This window comes from Gymnoscopelus braueri, assembly GCF_963280865.1.
Source record: "Gymnoscopelus braueri genome assembly, chromosome: 9".
NCBI classification, from domain to species: Eukaryota; Metazoa; Chordata; class Actinopteri; order Myctophiformes; family Myctophidae; genus Gymnoscopelus; species Gymnoscopelus braueri.
Window position 1 is genome coordinate 12,084,851 of NC_137610.1, and position 21,415 is coordinate 12,106,265.

Here is a 21,415-nt window from a genome sequence, read left to right on the forward strand (position 1 = left end):
AATCTTCTATCTTTAATCTCTGTCACTATGTCACTCCCCCTTTTGACCTGTGATATTTTTTTACATTTATGCCGTTATCCATTGACTATTATATCTAAATATGTTTCAAATAAGTAAAAAAGATTTCTCTTGCCATCTCCACCTCCACGCAGTCACAGGCGTTTCCCCAGCTCGGGCAGTGCGGAGGCAGGGGGCAGTAACTCTCTGCAGAGCAGCCCCATCAGGGCCCTTAATCCTCACTGGAGTTCTCAGTCCAGCATGCCCTCCACCCCAGACCTGAGGACCAGGGCACCTCACTATGTACACTCCACCAGGTCAGCCACCTACTGCAACCATCACATTATTAGCAAAAAAAAACAGGAACTGAAAAATACTTGCTTCATACAGTGTTAATCCTCATAGTCTTTTGAATAAAATTCCATTTAGTTTTAGTCATATTTTAGTCATCTGAAATGTTTTACTTTTAGTCTAGTTTTAGTTGACTAAATATCATAAGATTTTAGTCAACTAAATCTACAGTTGATTTAGTCGAGTAAAATTATTATTTTGGCTGATTTATACTTAGCTGTGTGCCGTGGATCTACAAGCCACAACGTGTCACAGATGCATTGTGAGCTTGTAGATTGTCCGTTTTCGGAGTGTCACACCTTCAAATAACTTTATTGATGTTGTCAACCAGTCGGTGTCCTACACGACGCCAGGATCAAACTTTCTCTATGGAAGAGTAGGAAAACCACATCCAACCACTGCAGTTGTGCTAGTTATGTTGTATTAACATCTACCATACAGATTGGTTTAAGTGAGCTGCAGAACCTAACCTACTTCAGTTCTATAGATTAGAACCTTAGCGTGTCCATTGAGAGTGTAGTGGTCAAAGCCCCTCTCTGTGGAACCTACCTTTATTAGTATAGGATTTAATACCACTTTCACATGAACTTTCTGTCTCACTTGGCACTGCCAGGGTGGTACCTCCGCAATCACCTTAAAGCTCTTCATGTCAATGGTGTATTCCTGATGTTGTAGCCACGCACAATCCCTGTACGCCTGGGTTCCTTATAGTGGTCCTGACACTAAACCCTCCTCCTGGGCTTTCCTTGTGTCCCCACAGGTCAGTGGACATCAGTCCCACCCGTCTGCACAGTCTGGCTCAGCACTTTAGGACCCGCAGCTCCAGCCTGGAGTCCCAGGGTAAGCTGCTGCCGTCCGACCCCGATGCACACCCCCACCACGCCCTGGGCACGCAGGGCAGCCCTGAGTTCTTCCTGGGCCCCGGCCGCGGCTTCAACGGCTCCGACCCGCTGGACGACTGCTCCTCCTGCACCAGCCAGAGCAGCTCGGAGCACTACTACCCCGCCGGTGGGCCCCACGCCCCTGGTAGCAACCCCAACTACTCCACCTTGGGAGAGGACTCGCCCTCCAAAGCCCGACAGAGGCAGAGGCAACGGCACAGGTAGGTGACAATAGCCTATATACATTAGTTTCAAAATATAGAAAACAAATAAGAAATAGACCTAGATTCTATATGGGACAAAATGTATGAATGGCCAAAGTAGTACACACAACTATATTTATGAAATAGTATTTCCACATACAAAATATATTGTCAAATAATTTCCTGCCCACTTTTTGCATAAATTACAGGAGTAATATAAAATGCTTTGCTATATGGTAGAGAGAGTGAGGAAATTTGAGAATCCTGCAATGCAGGATGGCATTGGTCCATCCAACCAGCACTTTAAACCCGAAGTATGGCCTTTCCTCTGGGACATGGGTTTTGTGAGAAGTGTAAGATGCGGGCGGGGTGGGATTCAGAGAGATTTGAGGTGAAAGCGACATGAAGCATAATTGTAGTTATGCCCACAGATTCACGCAATGCCCACAGATTCACGCAACAGATGTGACGTATTATTTTTCCTAATTCCAGCATACTAATTGTGAAATGAGGAGAACTTCTTTCTTTTGGTTTCTATATTAGTTTTCCTAATTCCAGTAGACAATTAGTGAAACGAGTTGAACTTCTTTCTTTTGGTTTCTATATTAGTTTTCCTAATTCCAGTTGACAATTAGTGAAACGAGTTAAACTTCTTTCTTTTGGTTTCTATATTAGTTTTCCTAAACCCAGCATACAAATAGTGAAACGAGGAGAACTCCTTACTTTTGTTTTTTTTATTAGTTTGCCTAATTCCAGTACACAATTAGTGAAACGAGTTGAACTTCTTAACTTCTTTATTACCGCTCCCCTACTGTGCGCTCTGGCCTTTATTCATCAGCATGCTAGCATAAAATTAAACCTGGCAGTGGCACAACTTGTTGCGGCTCCGCAAACTATTACTTTAATATATCAGTTGAAAGTTGCCCTGACTCTCCTTTTACTCTCTCTCTCTCTCTCTCTCTCTCTCTCTCTCTCTCTCTCTCTCTCTCTCTCTCTCTCTCTCTCTCTCTCTCTCTATCTGTCGCAAATTGGCACAGATAGGCCTTTCAAGCATGAAGGACTCAAAATGAGTGCCATTAATTGTATCTGCATTTCAGCATTTGTATGATAATTTCTATTTTTGGACTTAATCTTAATGTGCTGAGTTGTAGCTTCCTGCATTTTACATTTATTAGATTTTGGCCATTTAAAGCTGCAACATATAACTTTCCTGTGAAACCTGGGTCCCCCTCGTGAAAACTTATTTCCATTTTAGTTTCATGCAATATCCCTAGTCAACCAGTAGTGGTCCTACTACCCAACCACAGGACCTGAATGTCTCTTTGAATACACATATAAACAACACAGTCTATAGTAATGTCATGGGGTGGGACGCAGTTGTCTGACCTTTTGGCTTACAGTAAGTAAGGCCCACTATTTCTGGCTTTGAAAACCTCTGTTCTAGCACCACCCTTTGGCCAAAATATCCACCTGCACAGAAGATATCTCAAAAACCGGCTTGCCATGAAACTTGCTGAGCATATTCTGAGGATGGAACCGTAACCATTTGAGTGACCCCATGACCTTTCCTCCAGCGCCATCCTCAAGCCAAAATGTGAACTTTACACACAAGACGTCTCATAATATAAGAAAGACCGCAGGATAAAAAAGAAAAGGAAAAAAAAGGGATTTGCTGGATGAGCCATACTGTTTTGGGTGACCCCATGGTGTTTCCTTTTGTGTCACCCTTAGGCCAATATTTACACTTGTTTTGTAGATTTCTAATTATGTTCCATTATTTTATTTTATTTTAAAGCGTTTTACAATGTGTCCTTCAGTGAATATAACACACTAGATGCCACTAGTACCACTGATCATAGCACTACATCATCCGAAGCTTTCCCGCTCAAACATGCATGTCACGTGTGTGTCATTTTTTGCACGTATCTGACTCGCTCGTCCTCTTTGTCTTCTCCTCTCCAGGTCGGCGGGTCACCTAGGCTCGTCCAACTCGGGCTCCATGCCCAACCTGGCGGCCAAGAACGGCTCCGGCGGCGTTGGGGTGGGAGGCGGGACGGGCGGCAGCGGCCACCACGGCGTCTACCTCCACAGCCAGAGCCAGCCGTCGTCGCAATACCGCATCAAGGAGTACCCGCTGTACGTGGAGGGCAGCCCCAGCGCGGTGGTGGTGCGCAGCCTGGAGAGCGACCAGGAGGGCCACTACAGCGTCAAGGCCCAGTTCAAGACGTCCAGCTCGTACACGGCCGGCGGCCTCTACAAGGAGACCTGGGGAGGCGACGAGAGCGGAGACGGGAGCAGCAGCGGGCGGCTCACGCCGTCGCGGTCGCAAATCGTACGGACTCCCTCGCTCGGGCGAGACGGCGGCGGAGGAGGAAGCGGCGGCGGGGGCGGCCGGGCGGCCGTGTCGGACGAGCTCAGGTGCTGGTACCAGAGGTCCTCGGGGAGCCTCAAGGAGAGGAGCCACTCGCACTCGGGGTCCAACTCCTCGGACACGGGGTCGCAGCAAGGCACACTGCGAGGGAGCAGGGTGGGAACGCTCGCCAAGGGCTCGCCAGGTGGGTGGATTTAACCCGTTCTACAAAATGCCTTCTAAATCCTAACAGTTTTTGAAATATCAGTGGTTCTCAAACCTTTTCACGTCAAGGACCCCCAAAATGATATGTATTTGGCCGCGGACCCCCATCTCAATATATTTTGTTCCAGGGACCCCCAGAAGCAAAGATTTGAGTTAAAAATGTTCGCTTTAAAAATATAAGATAAGATAAGATTTTTCAAAAATAGCAGATCTACAAGCTCAGGTGCACTTGTATATCTTCTGTTTTTGAATAGCCAAAGAAATCTAAAATGACACAGATGCGTTCCCGGTCTTAGGGTTATGGTGGCCCACACCTCATGTAGTCTAGCTTAAAACATTGTAGTGGTGAAACAAGTTGTTTAATTATCGATAAATTAATCAAATAAAATTGCTCTGTTGCATGTTAAATGTATAAATATAAAGTGATATCAAATTAAAAGTTATGATTTTAACTGCTGGGTAAACATATTAAGAGATTCAACTATGTCTGTTTAGGTTTAGTGAACATGTGTTTAGTTAACATGTAACATGTGATGTGAGGTTTAGTAATAAAGTACATTTTGTACTTTATGTACTGTACATAGTACATACTTTTGTACTTTTATTTATGACCTTATTTTTCATCATTTTATGATCTAAATGACATAGGTTAACCGAATAATAAAAAATAGTAGTTGCAGCCCAAACAAAACAAAAGTCTTTGTTTGTTTTTTATGTTAATTACCACTTAGTTAAGTTCTCCTTACTCAACTCAAACTCTATACTCAAACTCTAGAGTGTAACATAATGAATTTTCCAAAGTAAATTACATTGGCAAGCTTTAAGGGCTTCTCAGCTCTAACTTTAAACTTAATAGTGGTGACTGGGAGAAAAGGAATGCCCCGTGTGAGGCTCGAACTCACGACCTTCAGATTATGAGACTGACGCGCTGCCTACTGCGCCAACGAGGCCTGCAGAACCTACTTTTATGTGCTGGAAACATGATCCCCTGTCTGCCCTGAACCACACCCCCTAAACCCTTCGAGACCAATCAGACCATACCCCCTAAAGCAGTGGTTCTCAAACATTTTCATGTCAAGGACCTCCAAATTGATATCTATTGGGCCGTGGACCCCCATTTGAAATAGTATTTTAAATAGCAAATCTACCTGTCACATAACAACACATTGTGAGCTTGTTCAAATAGCCAAAACATTTGTTTAAACATTTTGCCCCTGGAATCCCCTCAAAGACCCCGGTAGGTCCCTTGACCCCACTTTTTAGAACCAGTGCCCTAAAGCCAATACGTGAAGCATTGATGGAATTCCTTTGTCCTTCACCCCACGGCAGTCTCTATTGTGTTTGCCTGTGGGAGTGTCTGTATGTTAGCACAGGGTATAACAACATACGTATGGACAAAACATTGATATTTCATATATCCCACAAATATCACGCTTGGTTTAAACTCCCCAAATCACATAAAGTACATACTGTTGCATACAGGTTTAGACATTTATAAGTCTTATATGTTTATATTCTTATTTTCACATAATCACTTTGCAAGATACATTGAAATAATATTTTCAATAGAAACTTTCATTTTGTTTGATAAAATATACTAATCATATTGGTGAACTTGGATTTTTTTTGCCCAGTACTATCTGTGTCTGTGTCTGTGTCTGTGTTCTGTTGTTTTCTCCCATGTACTGACTGTCATTTTCTCCACATAGCTGCGTCCCCTCACAGCCAGAGGAGTATGACCCCCTCCAGTGAACAGGCTGCCACACCAACACCCCCTTGTAGCCCACAGCACATCCTTAACTGGCAGAGCGGGTAAGACACGCGCACACACGCACATGCACACACACACACACGCACAGTCGCACACACATGCACACAGACGTTTTTGGGAACAAAGTCAAAGGTCTTCTCTTAGGACTTCCTGCTCGGCAGCAGCGGTTCAGGCCCAGATAAGGCCCAGATGTTCATGCATTACAGGATGAGCGCGCACTTCGCTATTCTGCACCTTGTCTTCTCTGCTCCTCTGCCTATAGCTAACCTAGGCATACTCACCAAGCACTGACTGCATCTCTCTCAACTTAATGCGCTGCTGCTGTTTGACCACGTTGACTCAACTCTCTTTTAACGGCTTTGTAAAATGTCCCCCCCCCCTGTATTGCTCTGATGCCTTCCTCTTATTCTGATTGTCCCACCCCCCCCCCCCCACCCCGTTTCCTCTCTCTGCATTAATTTCTTTTCTTCTCTTCTCTTCGCATCTCTAAACACTGTAACCTAACATTTTCCACCTATAATTCCCCCCAAACATGTCCTCTTTCTCACTGTCCTCCTCCCTACCTTCTTCTTCCTTTCTCTTCCGTTACTAACTCTCCTTTCCTTGTGTGTGGGTGCATGTGTGTGTGTGTGTGTATGTATGTGTTTGTGTGTGTGTGTGTGTGTGTGTGTGTGTGTGTGTGTGTGTGCGTGCGTGTGCGTGTGTGTGTGCACATGTGTGCATTTGCGTGTGTGTGTGTGTGTGTGCGCGCATGTGTGCATGTGCGTGTGTGCGTGTGTGCGTGTGCGTGTGCGTGTGTGTGTGTGTGTGTGTGTGTGTGTGTGTGTGTGTGTGCGCGCGTGTGTGTGTGTGCGTGTGTGTGTGTCTTTCTTTTCTCCTGGTTTAGAGGCACAGCAGACAGCTCTCCTACTGAGGATGTGTGTCAGTCTGCCCCTCAGCCCAGCTCTGATGCCTAGAGGTACTGTCTGTCTGGGCTCAGCCTCCTAAGGGCTTCAAAAAACCGTAGACCGTAGGAGTCCAAAACTCAACAGCGATACCGAGAAGCAAACAGATTAACGCTACAGCTGTCGGCACAAATTTGCACCTCATCAAACTTGTATCGACTGAGAGACACCCCCCCCCCAAGTTGGGGATTAAAGCGGGTGTTGATGTTTTCACCATCTGCTAATATGACAAAACATGACGTGTATGTGGGCTGAAACGGGGGCTCTTATCTTTTGCTCTTTGAGCGTGGCAGTATCTGTGCCACTGGCTCTCTCTCTCTGCCTGTTCTGTATCTGGACTCTGTGCATGTGCTCTATTCTGTCATGGCTGTCAATGCTTCTCTGTGGTTCATCTCCTGCAGACTCCACTAACAGAAACACAACCCGTTAACGATGTTAGCTGTAGAATTTAGACATTCTCTAATTATTACTGTACGTTTTGATGAACACTTAACCACTTTAACCCTGCTGTCCCTATTTTGGGCAAGTATACTGTATAAGGCTTATGTGGTTAACATCCATATACTAGGTGATAGCATTTTTTTGACTCATTGGTCTTAACAGGTATACTGATGCACCGACGGGGAACAGGTGTACCCTGTGTGACGCTCATGCCTGAACTCTGTCTGTACGTCCCTGCAGGTCCTTCAGTGACAGCTGTTTCCTCAGCAGCCCGTTGTGCTCAGAGTTGGCAGACGTGCAGTGGTACGGACACGACAAGGCCAAACCTGGAACTCTGGTCTGAGACCCTTAACTCTCTTACCCACAACCCCCACCTTCCCATCCTCGCTACTATTACCCATCTACAACCTACAACCTCGTCTTGAAAAGGTCCCCGTAAAAAACACCTTGCCCGGACTGGACTGGTGACCTGGAAAAACGATGGGTTTACGAGAGCCTCTCAGGCTCTTGGAACTTTTTTTTTCTTTATCCCCCTGCAGCACTACAGAGCCCCTTTCCTCATCCACACTCCTCCGCCGCACGCAGCACATGAGGAAATGACGCCAAGGGGAGACAGGGAGACAGAAAGATATACTGAATACATACATACATACACACACACACACACACACACACACACACACACACACACACGCTCACACACACTCACACACACTCAGATTCACAGAAAGCAGTGTCAGCTGTCACCGGCTCCTATCTTACCTTCCCCTCCCGGACCTTACTGACTAACACCAGTGTACTGCCAAACAATCAAGAGGATACCTGCTGGTTTTGAGCCCTTGCCATCCTGTTTTATATCCCGGGGGGGCCATTGATAGGTGTGCGTCTGCTCTCATTCATCCATCGATGTCTGTTTGGTTCACTTGTACCTGTGTATAAAAAAAAGAAAACAAAGAGTGGTAGTAAATGACACATAAGGAGGAGCGACGTTAAACAAAAGAAGCTGATGGACAAACTGTCTCGGTTCATCCCACAACCAAAGATCCCACCAGACGAACTGGACGCAGCAGGGTTCTCGTGGAGACGGACGCTGCACAGAGTCAGACTGATACTATGTGTTCCCCGTAGTTCCTGTAACGGACTGTCGGTCAACCGAGTGGGAGTGGACTGTTCCTGGGACGCTGTCTTGAGTTAGCAAGGACCGTAGCAATACCAGGCGTTGTGGCAGCACATGAACCGGGCATAGAGTGAATGTAAGCGTGCATTTCTCCACAGGGATAAAAGGCCCCCCCCATACAGTAGGTGCATCACAGAGAGAGGTTTTGGTTTTTGGGGGGGGTTTGGCAGTAAACACAATCTATGCGTACTTCAAATGACTTAGTGGCTTACTTTGACTTTCACTCTATGGTTTTCATGGGACTGTCCTTGTCTGCTACAACCCTCAGTCTGTCTACCTTGTGCTGAGAACATTCGACAAAACCGGGGTGGTCGAAAGATAGGGGGTCGAGGAGGCGAACGTGGTTTCATTTAGTACCTGTAAACTTTAAACGTGTGCTTTTAGTTTGGTCGTACCCTCACCAAACAACACTGATCTGGTTTCGCCCTCCTGTCTGCTACCTGCATCTGGAAGTGAAGGACGATTGTGCTGTTTGAGATCTGTGAAAGTCGAGCACATCGACCAGTGTGGACGTCTGTTAAGCTTCAGTGTAACTGTCTCTGTTTTTCTCTTGCTGCAGTCGTGGCTGTGTACTGGTCCCCACCACGCTGTGTTTCTGTCCTTCCCTTTGTAGAAGTGTAGGGGACGGGCTGGGTAAAAAAAAACAAAAACATGGGTCTATTCTGTCTGTCTATTTGTCCGTCAGTCCAGCCCTAGTGTCTGCTCTTTCCGCATTGCCTGCAGGTTAAGGATGGGACCGAACTTTTTTACGGGCGTGTATACAAGCAGAGGAGAGGAGCTTTCCTACTGAATACAGTTGCTTTTAGTGGCGGCTTGTCCTCTCTCCTTATACGCAACACTGGCCATGAGCACATGACTGTCAGAACATAGTCATATGGGCACACTAGAATTATCGGTGCCAAACACGTTGGTGCTTTTACGTTTGTACTGTAATTCAGCACTGAAACAGTCATTTCCTTCAATCGCCATGTTTCCTCAATGCCCCAGTTCCATACACAGTAACATCCTCAGTGTTAATTAATGCATTTGTAACTCTATAGACTGTACAACATTTGTACACAGTCAGAGTTAAATGAGACACTCAGGATTTTACTGTTTGGCTATCAGAGCAGCAGAGTGACAGTGAGACAAACTGTTCAATCAGTCACCTGGTATACATACTGTACATACTGTATGAGGAGTTCAGGCACTTACTGTGTGTGTGTGTGTGTGTGTGTGTGTGTGTGTGTGTGTGTGTGTGTGTGTGTGTGTGTGTGTGTGTGTGTGTGTGTGTGTGTGTGTGTGAGAGAGTGCGCACGCGCACGCGCGTGCGTGCGCACGTATGTGTGTGCGTGCGTATGTGGAGTTTTCAGTCTTAATTGATTTCCAAGCACAACATGAATAGTCATACAATGTCTATAAGGACCCAATTTGGAATCATTATCATCTGATTTAAAAGGTGCCACTTTAAGTGGCAGTTACACTTTATCAGAGGAAATACAGATGGCCCCCTGATATAGCCAGGAAATAACAAAACACAACAAAAATAATGTCTCCACAGTGGTCATTTCACCACAGAATCAATGAGGAACGTGTTTGTATCATCAGGATCATCATTACGGCAGCAGACGGACCTTGATTGGCTTCCTTTAGGCTGGTGGTTTTCAACCTTTTTCATATCAAGGGCCGTTATTTATTCGGCGTTTGAGCCACGGACCACCGTTTGATGAGATTTAGCCTCTCAGATCCAAACATTTGAATATTTTGTTATCGTTGGATAAGATTTTGTCAAAATAACAATTCCTCTACATTCTCTAATTGTGTAGACTTCTTGTAAATTAACTAATCAAGTCATGCAGATGCAGAACAATAATGTAACTCTTGAGAGTTAAAGATCTATGAGGGTCCATTTGGTTACCAACTCTCCATCATTTAGCTGGGGACCACCTGGAACCCCCTCAAGGACCACTGGTTGAAAACCATTGCCTTAGGCCACCAATCGTGTTATCCCCTGTGCACACAATCAGGACAGAAGACAAGCCGTACACCCCGCTTTTTTCAATCACAATAATGTCACACAAATACGCTGAGCCTCTTTCCTCAAACAATGAATTAGTCAGAACAGGGTCTAAAAGCACATCCGGTTTTGAGTGTGATCTCTAAGTAACTCCCATCATGTGCGAGAGTTTTAATGTTGAGAACTATGCTCCCCCCAAAAAGAGGGAAGCTGCTGTTTTATTTAGACTAGCAGGCCCATCTCTACAGGGTGGGTGACATACCACAGTGTATGGAACCTCACTCTCTAAAGTACCCCTCCAACCAGTGTGTGGTCTCTTTTGCGCACTGGTTTTTGTCCATTTTCCCCCTCCTATCATCATGTTAAATGTAAAGCTGCCACTGTGCATCTGGTTCTCGAACCAGACCCCCCCCCCCCTCCCCCCATTGTTGAGGTTCAAAACCAACTCTGAGCTTTTTGTACAAGCTCAAGCCCCCGTCTTGACTGCGGTTGTAGTGCCAACTGTTTCTCTTTGAAAGAGCCACCTTTTGTGTTCCATGACGCAATGCCATGCATGCCCCCCCACCCAGCGTCCGCCACACCCAAACACAAGCACGTCTGTTATACATAATACTACCCCCCTCCCCCACCCCGCCCCAAACCGTCCTATTTCACCTTTGAACTCTCAACCTTGTCGTAACCTCTGACCTCTGAGCCCAAATGTGACGAAAGTGTGAAGTACCCTTCCTCTGTCGCTCTGGAAATGCTCCGTACTTCTCCGTAGAAATGTATGAAGTCTTTTTTTAGTCCTGAAAGGATAAAGATAAAGCAAACCAACTAACTTTTATTGATCATTTTTTTGTTTTCCTGTACTTAACAGAAGGGGGCGTCGTGGAGCCTCCACGGTGGGATTTTTAACATTCGCAACTGTTTAAACAATGTTCCTTGTTTTTATATGAACCAGTATTTTCTCTCTCTCTGTCTCTCACTTTTTTCCTTAGTTCTGTTAACCCTTTCAGGTGCTACAAATAATTGACCAGTTACTGCTTTGTCACTTAGAATCTTCTTAGGACTACCTGTCATTGTTATCAATTCCAGATGTGCAACACCCCAAGCTTATTTTAACTGACAGATTTGAAGTAATAGGGACCCCCACCTTTCCCCCTCACCACCAGACAATAGAGCATGTAACTTTGATTTTATTGGTTCTGTTCAACTGTAACCCGACATTAAAGGTGTTGTAGAGAAGAAAAAAAAGTGGAATTGATAAAAAAATAAATAATAATAACTGAATTCCACAGTTAATTTATTCTTTTTTTCTATTAAGAATTTGTATAGTAAACTTTACATTTTTCAAAACTGTGTTGTTGGCAAGTCGATGATGAATTTTCCAGATGAAAAGACTCGGTGGTTCTTGAGATTATGAGAAATAAATTATTGCTGAATGTTCTCAATAAGTTACGTGTCTGTTTTTCTATTTCATTTTCATGTGTTTTTAAAGTGGACAAGATGAGGCTTCTCGTGTACTTGTTCATTCATTCACTCTCTCACTTCTGGCTGCTCCCACAAAGGTTACAGTCTACACGCTCACAGATCTAGAATTCATTGATTGATTGATTAAATACTTAATTAACACGTTGCAAACAAAGCCCACATGGCATCTTGTAGATCTGCTATTTTGGGTTTGTGTCATGGTGCACAAAACAAACATAAGTCAGGCATTTAGTGAAGAACCAACTTTCCTCCGTCTGTCTTGAGTCAGCAAAGATGGCCTCCGCCGGGCCGTGTATCAAAGGGAAATCCTCTCATAGACTCTCATTCACTTACGCTTCCTCCCAGTCACACTCACTCCCATGTCATCACAGTTAGGTCTCACTCACGTCTCTCTTATGGAATGTCCCCCCAAAACAACATGGCTAGAGGATTTCCTATGAAGCCGTGAGGAAGATTCCATTCCAAACACAATAGATGTTAATCATCTTTTGCAGGGGACGACATAGTCATACAGGACAAAGGATTCAGGATGTTAAATAGTCAAAGATGTCTGACATTTTTAACGGGGCATCCTTTGGGCCCCTTTACCTGGCATGCAAAGGGTTTCGAGCCCTCTTACTCAGGTCGAATAACTCTTCATTTATGTAGGATATATCTTTGTAGTAAGGCTGACCTTTTAAACTAAATGAAGGGTACAGGCAAACAAACATTACAGGTTACCAGGCACATGCAGTAGTATTCGTGACTGAAACTTTCACGGCTTTCAGAACCTATTGAAATCCAGCCCTAAGGATCAGATGTCAACTTGTATAATAACATCCAGCCTCGTCCCATCCTTCTCTGTCCATGTACTAATAAATCCCACTTTCTCTGCCGTGTGTCTGTTATATGTGTTCCCATAGAACTGTTACTAACCAGAGCACAGCTGGAAGCTGTTAGCCAGACATGCCGTGAGAAACTGGTTCCTCTATAAAGAGGAAAAAAAATCACTCATAGTGGTGCGTGTGTGTGTGTGTGTGTGTGTGTGTGTGTGTGTGTGTGTGTGTGTGTGTGTGTGTGTGTGTGTGTGTGTGTGTGTGTGTGTGTGCGCGCGCGGGCGTGCGTGCGTGTGTGTGTGTGTGTGTGTGTCCTATAAGGCTGGAGTATGACCTTGCTTTATAGTGTCAATGAAATCCCTTGGGACATAATGTAAACACTGAAACACATCATACTTTTACCGTGTGTGTGTGTGTGTGTGTGTGTGTGTGTGTGTGTGTGTGTGTGTGTGTGTGTGTGTGTGTGTGTGTGTGTGTGTGTGTGTGTGTGTGTGTGTGTGTGTGTGTGTGTGTGTGTGTGTGTGTGTGTGTGTGCGAGCGTGTGTGTGTGAGAGAGAGAGAGATAGAGAGAGCAAAAAAAAAAAGCATACATTCTTTTTGTAAAGATTACATATACTGTAGGCCTAGGTGGTCCGTGTTTATGTTGGGTAAAATCACCGCTCAGAGGGACCTCCATCCTCACTTACTGTATACCTCAGTGAAAATATTGTATATATACAAATAGCCATGTGATTATTAGCAGAGAGATTTAAGTATGTACACTAAGCTGGTTAATAATCATGCTGTCATACAATGGAGTATGTCCAGTATAGGCATACATAGACCTGGTTGCATGCAACCTGTGCCCCATGTTGGTCCTCTCTCTTCATTGTAGTGTATTTCAGAGGACTTTAACCTTTGTCAAACGACGAACAGCGAATAATAACCGATCTACAAGCTCACAACACATTGCGATGCAACTCATTGCGAGCTTGTAGAATAGCTCACAATCCGCATCTTGTTCTGTCTCCCTGTTGTTTTCTTGTGTTCCTTGTTCCTTAGTTATAGTTAGTGTTTTACTTTACAGTTGTGATCCTTTTCAAGTAATGTTTCTTCCTTATTTCTTAGTTTTAATTTTACTTTACACTAGCATACCATTATTTTGTAGTGATGTCCTAGTGTTTGCTGTTACCTGTTTTATCTCAGCTCCCTGTGATTATTTAGTTATCTCCACCTGTCCTGTTAGTGCCCTAGCCTATCCCTGTGTTGATTGTCAGTTTAGTTCAGGTGTCTAGTTAGTCCATGTCTATTTATACTCCCCTGGTTCTCTATCAGTTCATTGTGCGTAGTCACTCACCTGTGAATCTATGTTTGTACTTGTTGTTCTTGACTCCTAGTGCCTCTCTCATCTTGCACTTAGGTCCTACTACACTCTACTGACTCCAACAGTGACTATTGTGATTTTTAAGGGATTTTGTCTATCTTGGACAATTTTAATGCCATCTTGAAAGTGGTTAAAACAACAACAGAACTTGCATTGAAATCAGATCAGCTCTGCAGTATGTCATCTATTCTACATTGGACTTATTGACAAATCTATCTGACCTGTTTTATTTAGGACAAAGGTTGTCAGGGAACTCAAATAAAGCCACCATGGACACTCTGAAGGCACTTGAGAAAGAAGATCACTGCAGGACACAATACCCCACATTTATATAGTTCATGTGAAAACATGTATGCAATGCAAATGGTATCTTGGATGGAAAACATCTATGACACAGCTAGAGTTTTGGTGGCTAAATAATGGAAATATGACATGCACCTAAAATATCTTTTGAACATCTTAGAGGTTTTAGATATACTGTAGGCATATGAGGTAGTGTCTTATAATATAGACTACCAAACTACATGAAGTGTCATTGTCACTAATATTAGCCATGGCTGCCCTCTAGTGGGGACCACCGAACAGCATCCTTAAAAATGTCAAACTGACATGTTTGACATTTTTAAGGTTAAAACAACAGTTTGTATATCCAGACTTCATAGGCCCACAACACTTTTAACTTAAAACAGTCTCCTGTTACAGTACATGTGTGATCAGTAAGTATTCATTGTAAAAATTGCAATAATGGTACAATATACAAGTTTATCATTTGTCACAAAAACAACATTTTCAACAACAGAAATATGTCACTGTGCTTTAGTTGAGTGATTCAACTCTCTCGTGGAGTGTTTTATTCAATTATCAATTTCCCCCATTCATCCATCATGCTTGGGACTCTATTGGGATGCTATTGAATCATCTGCCATGGGAGTTCATGTATTCAGGTTTTCATTGTAATCCAGGACTGCACCAGGTGGTTTCTCAGTGGACCTGAAGAGTTGGGATGGAATTAAATCACACTCTGTGTAATTTCATAATTATACCACTGTAAAAGGAGACCGTGAGTTGGGTCTGGTGGTCAGTTCAGGTGGTCCACTAAAATTCAAATTAACAGTCTGGATTGGACAGTGCAGTTCTGTGGTCCCAGGGTTATGTTGATTTTTATTCTAGCCATCAAATAACAGGCTATATTTAGACATGGGAGAGCAGGTGAATTCAACTGGTCAACCGAACAACTGGAGATAAAAACTAGTGAGGAGTGATGCCTCCATACAACTTCACTAGACAAACTGATCTCAAATCAGCAGTCCTAACTTTAAAAGACTGTACATGCAGGCCCTGATCTATACAGTAACAAAATGTACAAACATCAGAAACATGGATCAGGAACATGGACACACATAGATACACACATAAATAGACAAATACAATTGTTTTGATTTAAAGGCTGAATACTTCTTCTTCCTCCAGTAGTCTGGTGCCGTCACCCTGGTCCTACAGGCAAAGAAGTCAAATTCACTTCACATTTGTTGTAAATGCGTCTGTACATCGCTGTTTTGAAGTTACAGTAATAGCTTCTGGGATTAATACGATACTGTCTAACTGATGAGAAATCTTTTCTGTTCAAGAGCCACTTCTAACATTTTAAACAATCTGACTCAATGTCAGACTAAGTAGAATAGGACATTTTGCTGGTCCTTACATTTTGATGGGATTATTTAGGGCCATTTGCAAGGTTAGAGTTGAATTTGAATGTTGGTTTAGATTTTCAGTTAGTCCTGAGGGTTAGGGGCCGTGTTTAGAGTTAGCAGAAAAAGTGCAGTCAGTGGAAATCAAGGGAGGTTCTCTACTATAGTATTACACGTGAGTGTTTGCACACGCATGTGTGTGCGACGTGAGTGCATGACATCTTACTGACCTGTGCGAGGCGGTTGTAGTTTTGACTGTTGGGGCCACTGTAGCGACGCAGGCCTCTCCAGGACACGAACAACACATAGATGGATGCCACGAGACACTGCAGTGTAAATGCAATGGAGCTCCCCTTCGCTATATGTGAACCAACACGCTAGGGAGGGGGTGGAGAGTTAATTGATTTGGAAAACATTTGTAATGTCAAAAGAGTCAATACATCACAGAAGTCCTATAGCATAGCCTCCAGAAAGAGATCATAAGAGCTGTTTCCAAGTGTGGATCGATATAGTTTAGATGTTCTGTAATACATGTACTGTTAGTACGATGTTGGATGGACAGACAGATAGAAAAATATGGGTACCTGCGGCTTTGTTTTGAGATCTATAGGATGTACGGAGCTGATGCAGTATGCCAGCAGAGCAAAGAATCCAAGCAGCACACTGAAGAGGTTCAGGCCCATCAGTGTAGCCACCTGCTCACAATGAACACAACATCATGAAACATGCACACCAGGACCCCCACATTAAGAACCACGACACCACAAGCACAGACTGAAACAGGAACTGTTAACATATACTTATACCTTCAATTTGCTTGGCTTCCTCTGGACTTCCATTGTCAGACACCCTGTCGCCAAATACTGTAACAAAAAAACAACATTGTCACAACTGTGTGTTGAGGTCCTGCCTTGAGAGTGCAAAATGTTATAGCAGTTTGGTGACTGTCCTGTAATATTCCTACTGTATGAAAAGCACGTTGTGAGTCCTCTCTGAGTGAAGTTTTTGTCCTTGAGGGAGACACAGAACCCCTCACCTTGTACATAAGTGTCAGCTAAGGCAGTGTTTCGCAAACATTTTCATTTCAAAGACCCCCAGTTTGATATGCATTGGCCACAGACCCCCACTTTGAGAACCACTGAGCTAAGGGACTAAACATAGAATATTGAATTGAAACCGTGGTCTATTTATTAAAGGTTTTCACAGACTGAGATAACACAGCATAATTGATTGTCAACTTTAGCTTCAATAGTATTTTGTAAGAATTTGGACTCACAAACAGACTTGACCAGACTGGTGTCACCATGGAGACGGAGCAGCTGTAACTCACACACGCATGGGTTACTGTGGTCAGTATGCAGGCCAACGCACCGAACACCTGCAGCAACTGACAGACAGACAGACAGACAGACAGACAGACAGACAGACAGACAGATTTAGAAGCAAGAATCAGAATCGGTTAATGGCCACGTATACGTTCCCATACAAGGGATTTGTCTTGGTTGGTTGCTCTCTGTGTCCACACACACAGGGACATAAGTACAGTACTGTTGTCTCATAATGACAGCAAGTTATTTGTACACGTCATTATCAGGGCCTGTCTGAGATTCCCAGTAGGAAGGCGTGGTGAAATATTTACATTACTCAAGATGACATCAGCAGAGCAATGTACTGACTGTAGCGTGTTGACAGAATCAATACACACATTTTAGGTCTATCAAAGGTCGACCCACAGTGTTTTACTGAACATACTAGAAAGTAGTCAATCAATTGATCGATCAATCGATCACTTAGTGTCACACATGGTAGATTAGTATTACTAATAGCGGCTCACTCACCCCACTGACTAACAGTCGGATGTTGACGACAGTCCCAAACCAGCTGTGGATTCTAGCATCTTTCAGCTCCTCCTGAGCTGTAGCTGCGGCCAGTGTTTGGGGAGAGGGCGTCTCTTTAAAATAAACATGGTACAGCCCCTCCTGGAACATGTTTCGTGTCATCTGTTGAGGAGAAAGAAATATGGACATTAGCACTGTGTTGAAAACAAAATAGAAACAACCCACCCCACCCCACCACACACACACACACTTCCAATTTTCTGTACTTTTACTTCTACTCCACTACATCTCAGAGGCAAATATTGTACTTACTTACTGCACTACAATTATTTGAAAACTTTTGTTACTTTGCAGATATACATGATTATATTATAAAACATACATTAACCACTTAACCACAACTCGTTGTTAGCTTGTAGATCTGCTATTTTCAAATATTTTAGTACTTTGATAGTGGTGTAACAGTGGTGTAAAATGTACAAAAGTGTACAAAAACTTTTCTACTTTCACTCAAGTAACATTTTGAACACAGGCCTTTTACTTGTAACAAAGTATTTTATATTGTGGTATTGCTACTTTTACGTAAGTAAAATATCTTCTATCTAGTACTTCTTCCACCACTGCCACACACACACACACACACACACACACACACACACACACACACACACACACACACACACACACACACACACACACACACACACACACACACACACACACACACACACCAACCACACTTTAGACTGAGAGAAGAACACAACTGAGATCTGTGATTCAGAAAGAAAAAAAAAGGGTTAGCTTACCTTCCACAGTGGATGTACAAAACTGTAAGCCGTTTATCCACAGATGATCATATCAGCACCTTAAAGGAACCCGCCGACTACTAAAAGACAACATTTACACTTCTAAGCATTTCTCTTACGGATCTGCTGCTTTATTTGTGTCCCGGATCCTGAGGGTCAAAGTTCACTTGAGTTTTTTCCCTGGTGAGATTGATAAGGTCCGCCTCTGAGGAGGTGACACTGTGATCTCATTGGTCTGAGACCAAAGGTAACACTTACATTTCTATTATAAAGCACAGATTGTTTTGCGAAATGGGCCTGATCTACCACTTTGTGCATCCTGCAGCATATTACTCTGATCATAACATATCTATCAGTATAGTCAAACATTTAGTTTATTATAATGTACTAAAACACTTCAGATTTTCAAAATAAAACATTTAATCATAAATACATCACACTTATTAAATCAATAGCAAACCAATGCTAAAAATTCATAACCATCAGTTACTCAAAATGGCATGTAAATGGTGTCACACTGGAATCAGAAGGATCCCATGTATCTGCTTGACCCAGTATATACGTATACATACTGTGTTGAATCACTCTCATCTGCATAATCACATACTAGATAGATAGATAGATACAGTACCTTTATTGATCCTGCAGGGGCATTTCAGTCGCCCAGAGGCAGCACAGCAGTTAAGTTACAGAGTTACAGGTCGTATACAGCAATACAAGGGTAAGAAAAACGATAAGAAGAACCGTCAATAAATATCAACAGTATACAACAGAGGTAACTCACTTTAATATGATTTCAAAAGGTGCCTTCCTCCTCTTGTGTGATATGGTGTAAATACAATACATTATAGGTTGTGATACGAGGTTGATTTTAGTGTAGTTACTCACCTGGATGCATTCCATGCGTATACACACTAGGCCTGACCTCGATTATTCGAATAGTCGACTAATCAGTCGAGGGGAGTCTGAGTTTTTTTAATTATTCAACTGAGAGATTGGCCTAATTTGTTATATTAATTAACTAATAATTAATTAATAACTATTAACTAGGCGTGAGCCTCCGAACACGGAGGCTCACGCTTAGGGCTGGGAACCTCAACAATGTTTTTAAATGAATTACCTATATATGTTCATATTTGAGACTTGCGTAAGGCTGTGTGCGTTTGAGTCACTGACTGCTTCACTCTCCTCACTGCTCCCTCGCAGCAGGAAACGACTCACGCAATCACGCTAAGACACTTATGCACAGCCAAACAGGAGAAAATAAATAAATAAAAAATAAGAATACAGAGTAGACCTATTTAAGAGAAAATTACATAATTAAGTTAAGTTAAATTCTGGGAATCAGTATCAGGAACCGTTAATGTAAGCTAGTAGGACTACAAACATGGTAGCAAAGATAATTAAGTTTAAATAAATTATCATTGCTTTTAGGCGGAATTGGACTTATATACGAGAATATATGGCACATCAGTTATAATTTATATTAAAAAATATATATAAATTTGACTAAACCTTTGTATGGAGTGTATAAAGGTAGAAGCCCATACTGAGATGTAATACAGATAGAGGATATGCGTGTGACATCATCATCAAACCCGGAAGTTATGCAGGAATGCCTACTGAGTGTCAAAATAAAAAAATACTTTCTGGCCAGGGGCGTGCTGGGACCAAAATTCAGCTCTGGGATTTTCCGAACCGGCCCCCCGTTTTGTCAACGGGGGGGGGGGGCAACAGTAACGTAATTAGTAATTGGGCCGCGCGACCCGGAAATTAACGTAATAATGTCCATAGGTGCTTGAGTAGAGTAAAAAGGATCACAAAGGACGGCAAGCATCTGAGGTGACTCAAAGCCCTGGGCTCAAGGCTCAAGGCCCAGGCAAGAACCTGAACAAGAACAAAAAAAATAAACAAAAGAAAACAAACTGCATTTGAAACTGTAATTGATCCTGTATAGATTACTCAAGTGTTACTTCATAATGTATACATACAGTAAAAATGTATCTGTATACATGTTTATACCTTATTTCACATTCTATAAATCCAGACACTAAGCCCCTCCCCCACACACACACACACACACACACACACACACACACACACACACGCGCGCACGCACATACACGCACACGCACACGCGCACACACACACACACACACACACACACACACACACACACACACACACACACACACACACACACACACACATTCCTCATTAGTGTTACTTTTAATTGCATTATCATTATTATTGTTGTATTTTTTACTTTGCTTCCCACATCCAGTATTATTGTTCTTGCCGAGTTGTGTTGTTTTCAGCACAGTCTTGTGGACCTTGCCACATAGGCATTTCGCTGCTTGTATGAGTAGTGTCAAATAAACACTCTTGATTCTGGATTTTTCTTGATTAACACTGAGCATTTGCTCAAAAAATAGATGAAAGTTTAGTTTGAGTCAATTTCAAACAGATTAAATTCAGTCAAAGGACATTGACCAAATTACTGTATAATATCAAATAAGAAAATTAACAGTGCAACAACATCTATAGAAAACCTACAAATGAGATAAATGACTGTACAATGCTGAAACAGAACAATGCACAGTAACAAAGACAACTAGACGCGTCGCAATTATGAGAAATTGCAAAGTGTGGTTGCGCCGTCGCCGGTCACAGGTTGCCGCCGCCCGGAATTGAGGAATATGCTTGGAGGAATACCGTCGGAGGTCGCGTGACGTACCATTCGAATTTGGTGCTGATTGGATCCTCTGTTCGTGATACATGGCGTTTTGATTTGAAGAAATAGGCCCCTCCCACTAAAATAAATAAGCCCCTCCCACAAATGTAGCGGGCCAATGACATCGTCATGTCATGTCACTCCTGAGATCACCTGCTTTTCAATTTGAGAGGAGTGATCCCCCCAAAAATCATGTTTTTGCATCAAACGGTTACGTTTTGCACAGTTGTGGCGCCCCCTATGGGTCAAAGTGGAAATGCTTTTGAGGATTCTTTGAGTAAACCACCCTCGACATGTGATTCAAATTTGGGATCGATTGGACGTTTCGTTCGTGATTTTTGGCATTTTTGGTAAAACGGGCT

The 21,415-nt window shown here is 43.1% G+C and overlaps 2 protein-coding genes across 11 annotated transcripts in view; one reads left to right on the top strand and one right to left on the bottom strand.

Moving 5' to 3' along the window:
• frmd4a (FERM domain containing 4A) overlaps nucleotides 1-7,921 on the top strand; it is a gene marked incomplete at its 5' end in the record, with an annotated part of 115,500 nt that extends 107,579 nt beyond the window's left edge. For 8 of the 10 annotated variants that reach the window (XM_080438681.1, XM_080438680.1, XM_080438675.1 and 5 more), the window contains 5 exons: nucleotides 153-314; nucleotides 1,109-1,450; nucleotides 3,395-3,987; nucleotides 5,717-5,819; nucleotides 7,404-7,921. In XM_080438681.1, coding sequence (XP_080294807.1) covers nucleotides 153-314; nucleotides 1,109-1,450; nucleotides 3,395-3,987; nucleotides 5,717-5,819; nucleotides 7,404-7,506 — 1,303 coding nt within the window. In that variant the 3' untranslated portion in view covers nucleotides 7,507-7,921. Of the gene's footprint in view, nucleotides 1-152; nucleotides 315-1,108; nucleotides 1,451-3,394; nucleotides 3,988-5,716; nucleotides 5,820-6,664; nucleotides 6,737-7,403 lie in introns of all 10 variants that reach the window. The other 2 variants (XM_080438679.1, XM_080438682.1) reach the window with 2 other exon arrangements.
• A 6,909-nt stretch (nucleotides 7,922-14,830) lies between these two features.
• On the bottom strand, nucleotides 14,831-17,742 carry tmem253 (transmembrane protein 253). Its single transcript, XM_080436669.1, has 6 exons — nucleotides 17,514-17,742; nucleotides 16,952-17,062; nucleotides 16,482-16,538; nucleotides 16,260-16,370; nucleotides 15,906-16,052; nucleotides 14,831-15,481 (listed from the first exon to the last, which is right to left on the bottom strand). The coding sequence occupies exons 1-6, from the start codon at nucleotides 17,700-17,702 to the stop codon at nucleotides 15,428-15,430; spliced, it is 669 nt and encodes a 222-aa protein (XP_080292795.1). The 5' UTR covers nucleotides 17,703-17,742; the 3' UTR covers nucleotides 14,831-15,427.
• Nucleotides 17,743-21,415: the final 3,673 nt, after the last annotated feature.

Excerpts from the sequence above, each read along its gene's own strand:
- tmem253 (XM_080436669.1), bottom strand. The coding sequence starts at position 17,702 with ATGTCCATATTTCTTTCTCCTCAACAGATGACACGAAACATGTTCCAG. Across the intron at positions 17,063-17,513 it reads TCCGACTGTTAGTCAGTGGG|TTGCTGCAGGTGTTCGGTGC; the intron begins GTGAGTGAGCCG and ends TCTGTCTGTCAG. Across the intron at positions 16,371-16,481 it reads GGAAGCCAAGCAAATTGAAG|GTGGCTACACTGATGGGCCT; the intron begins GTATAAGTATAT and ends CATTGTGAGCAG.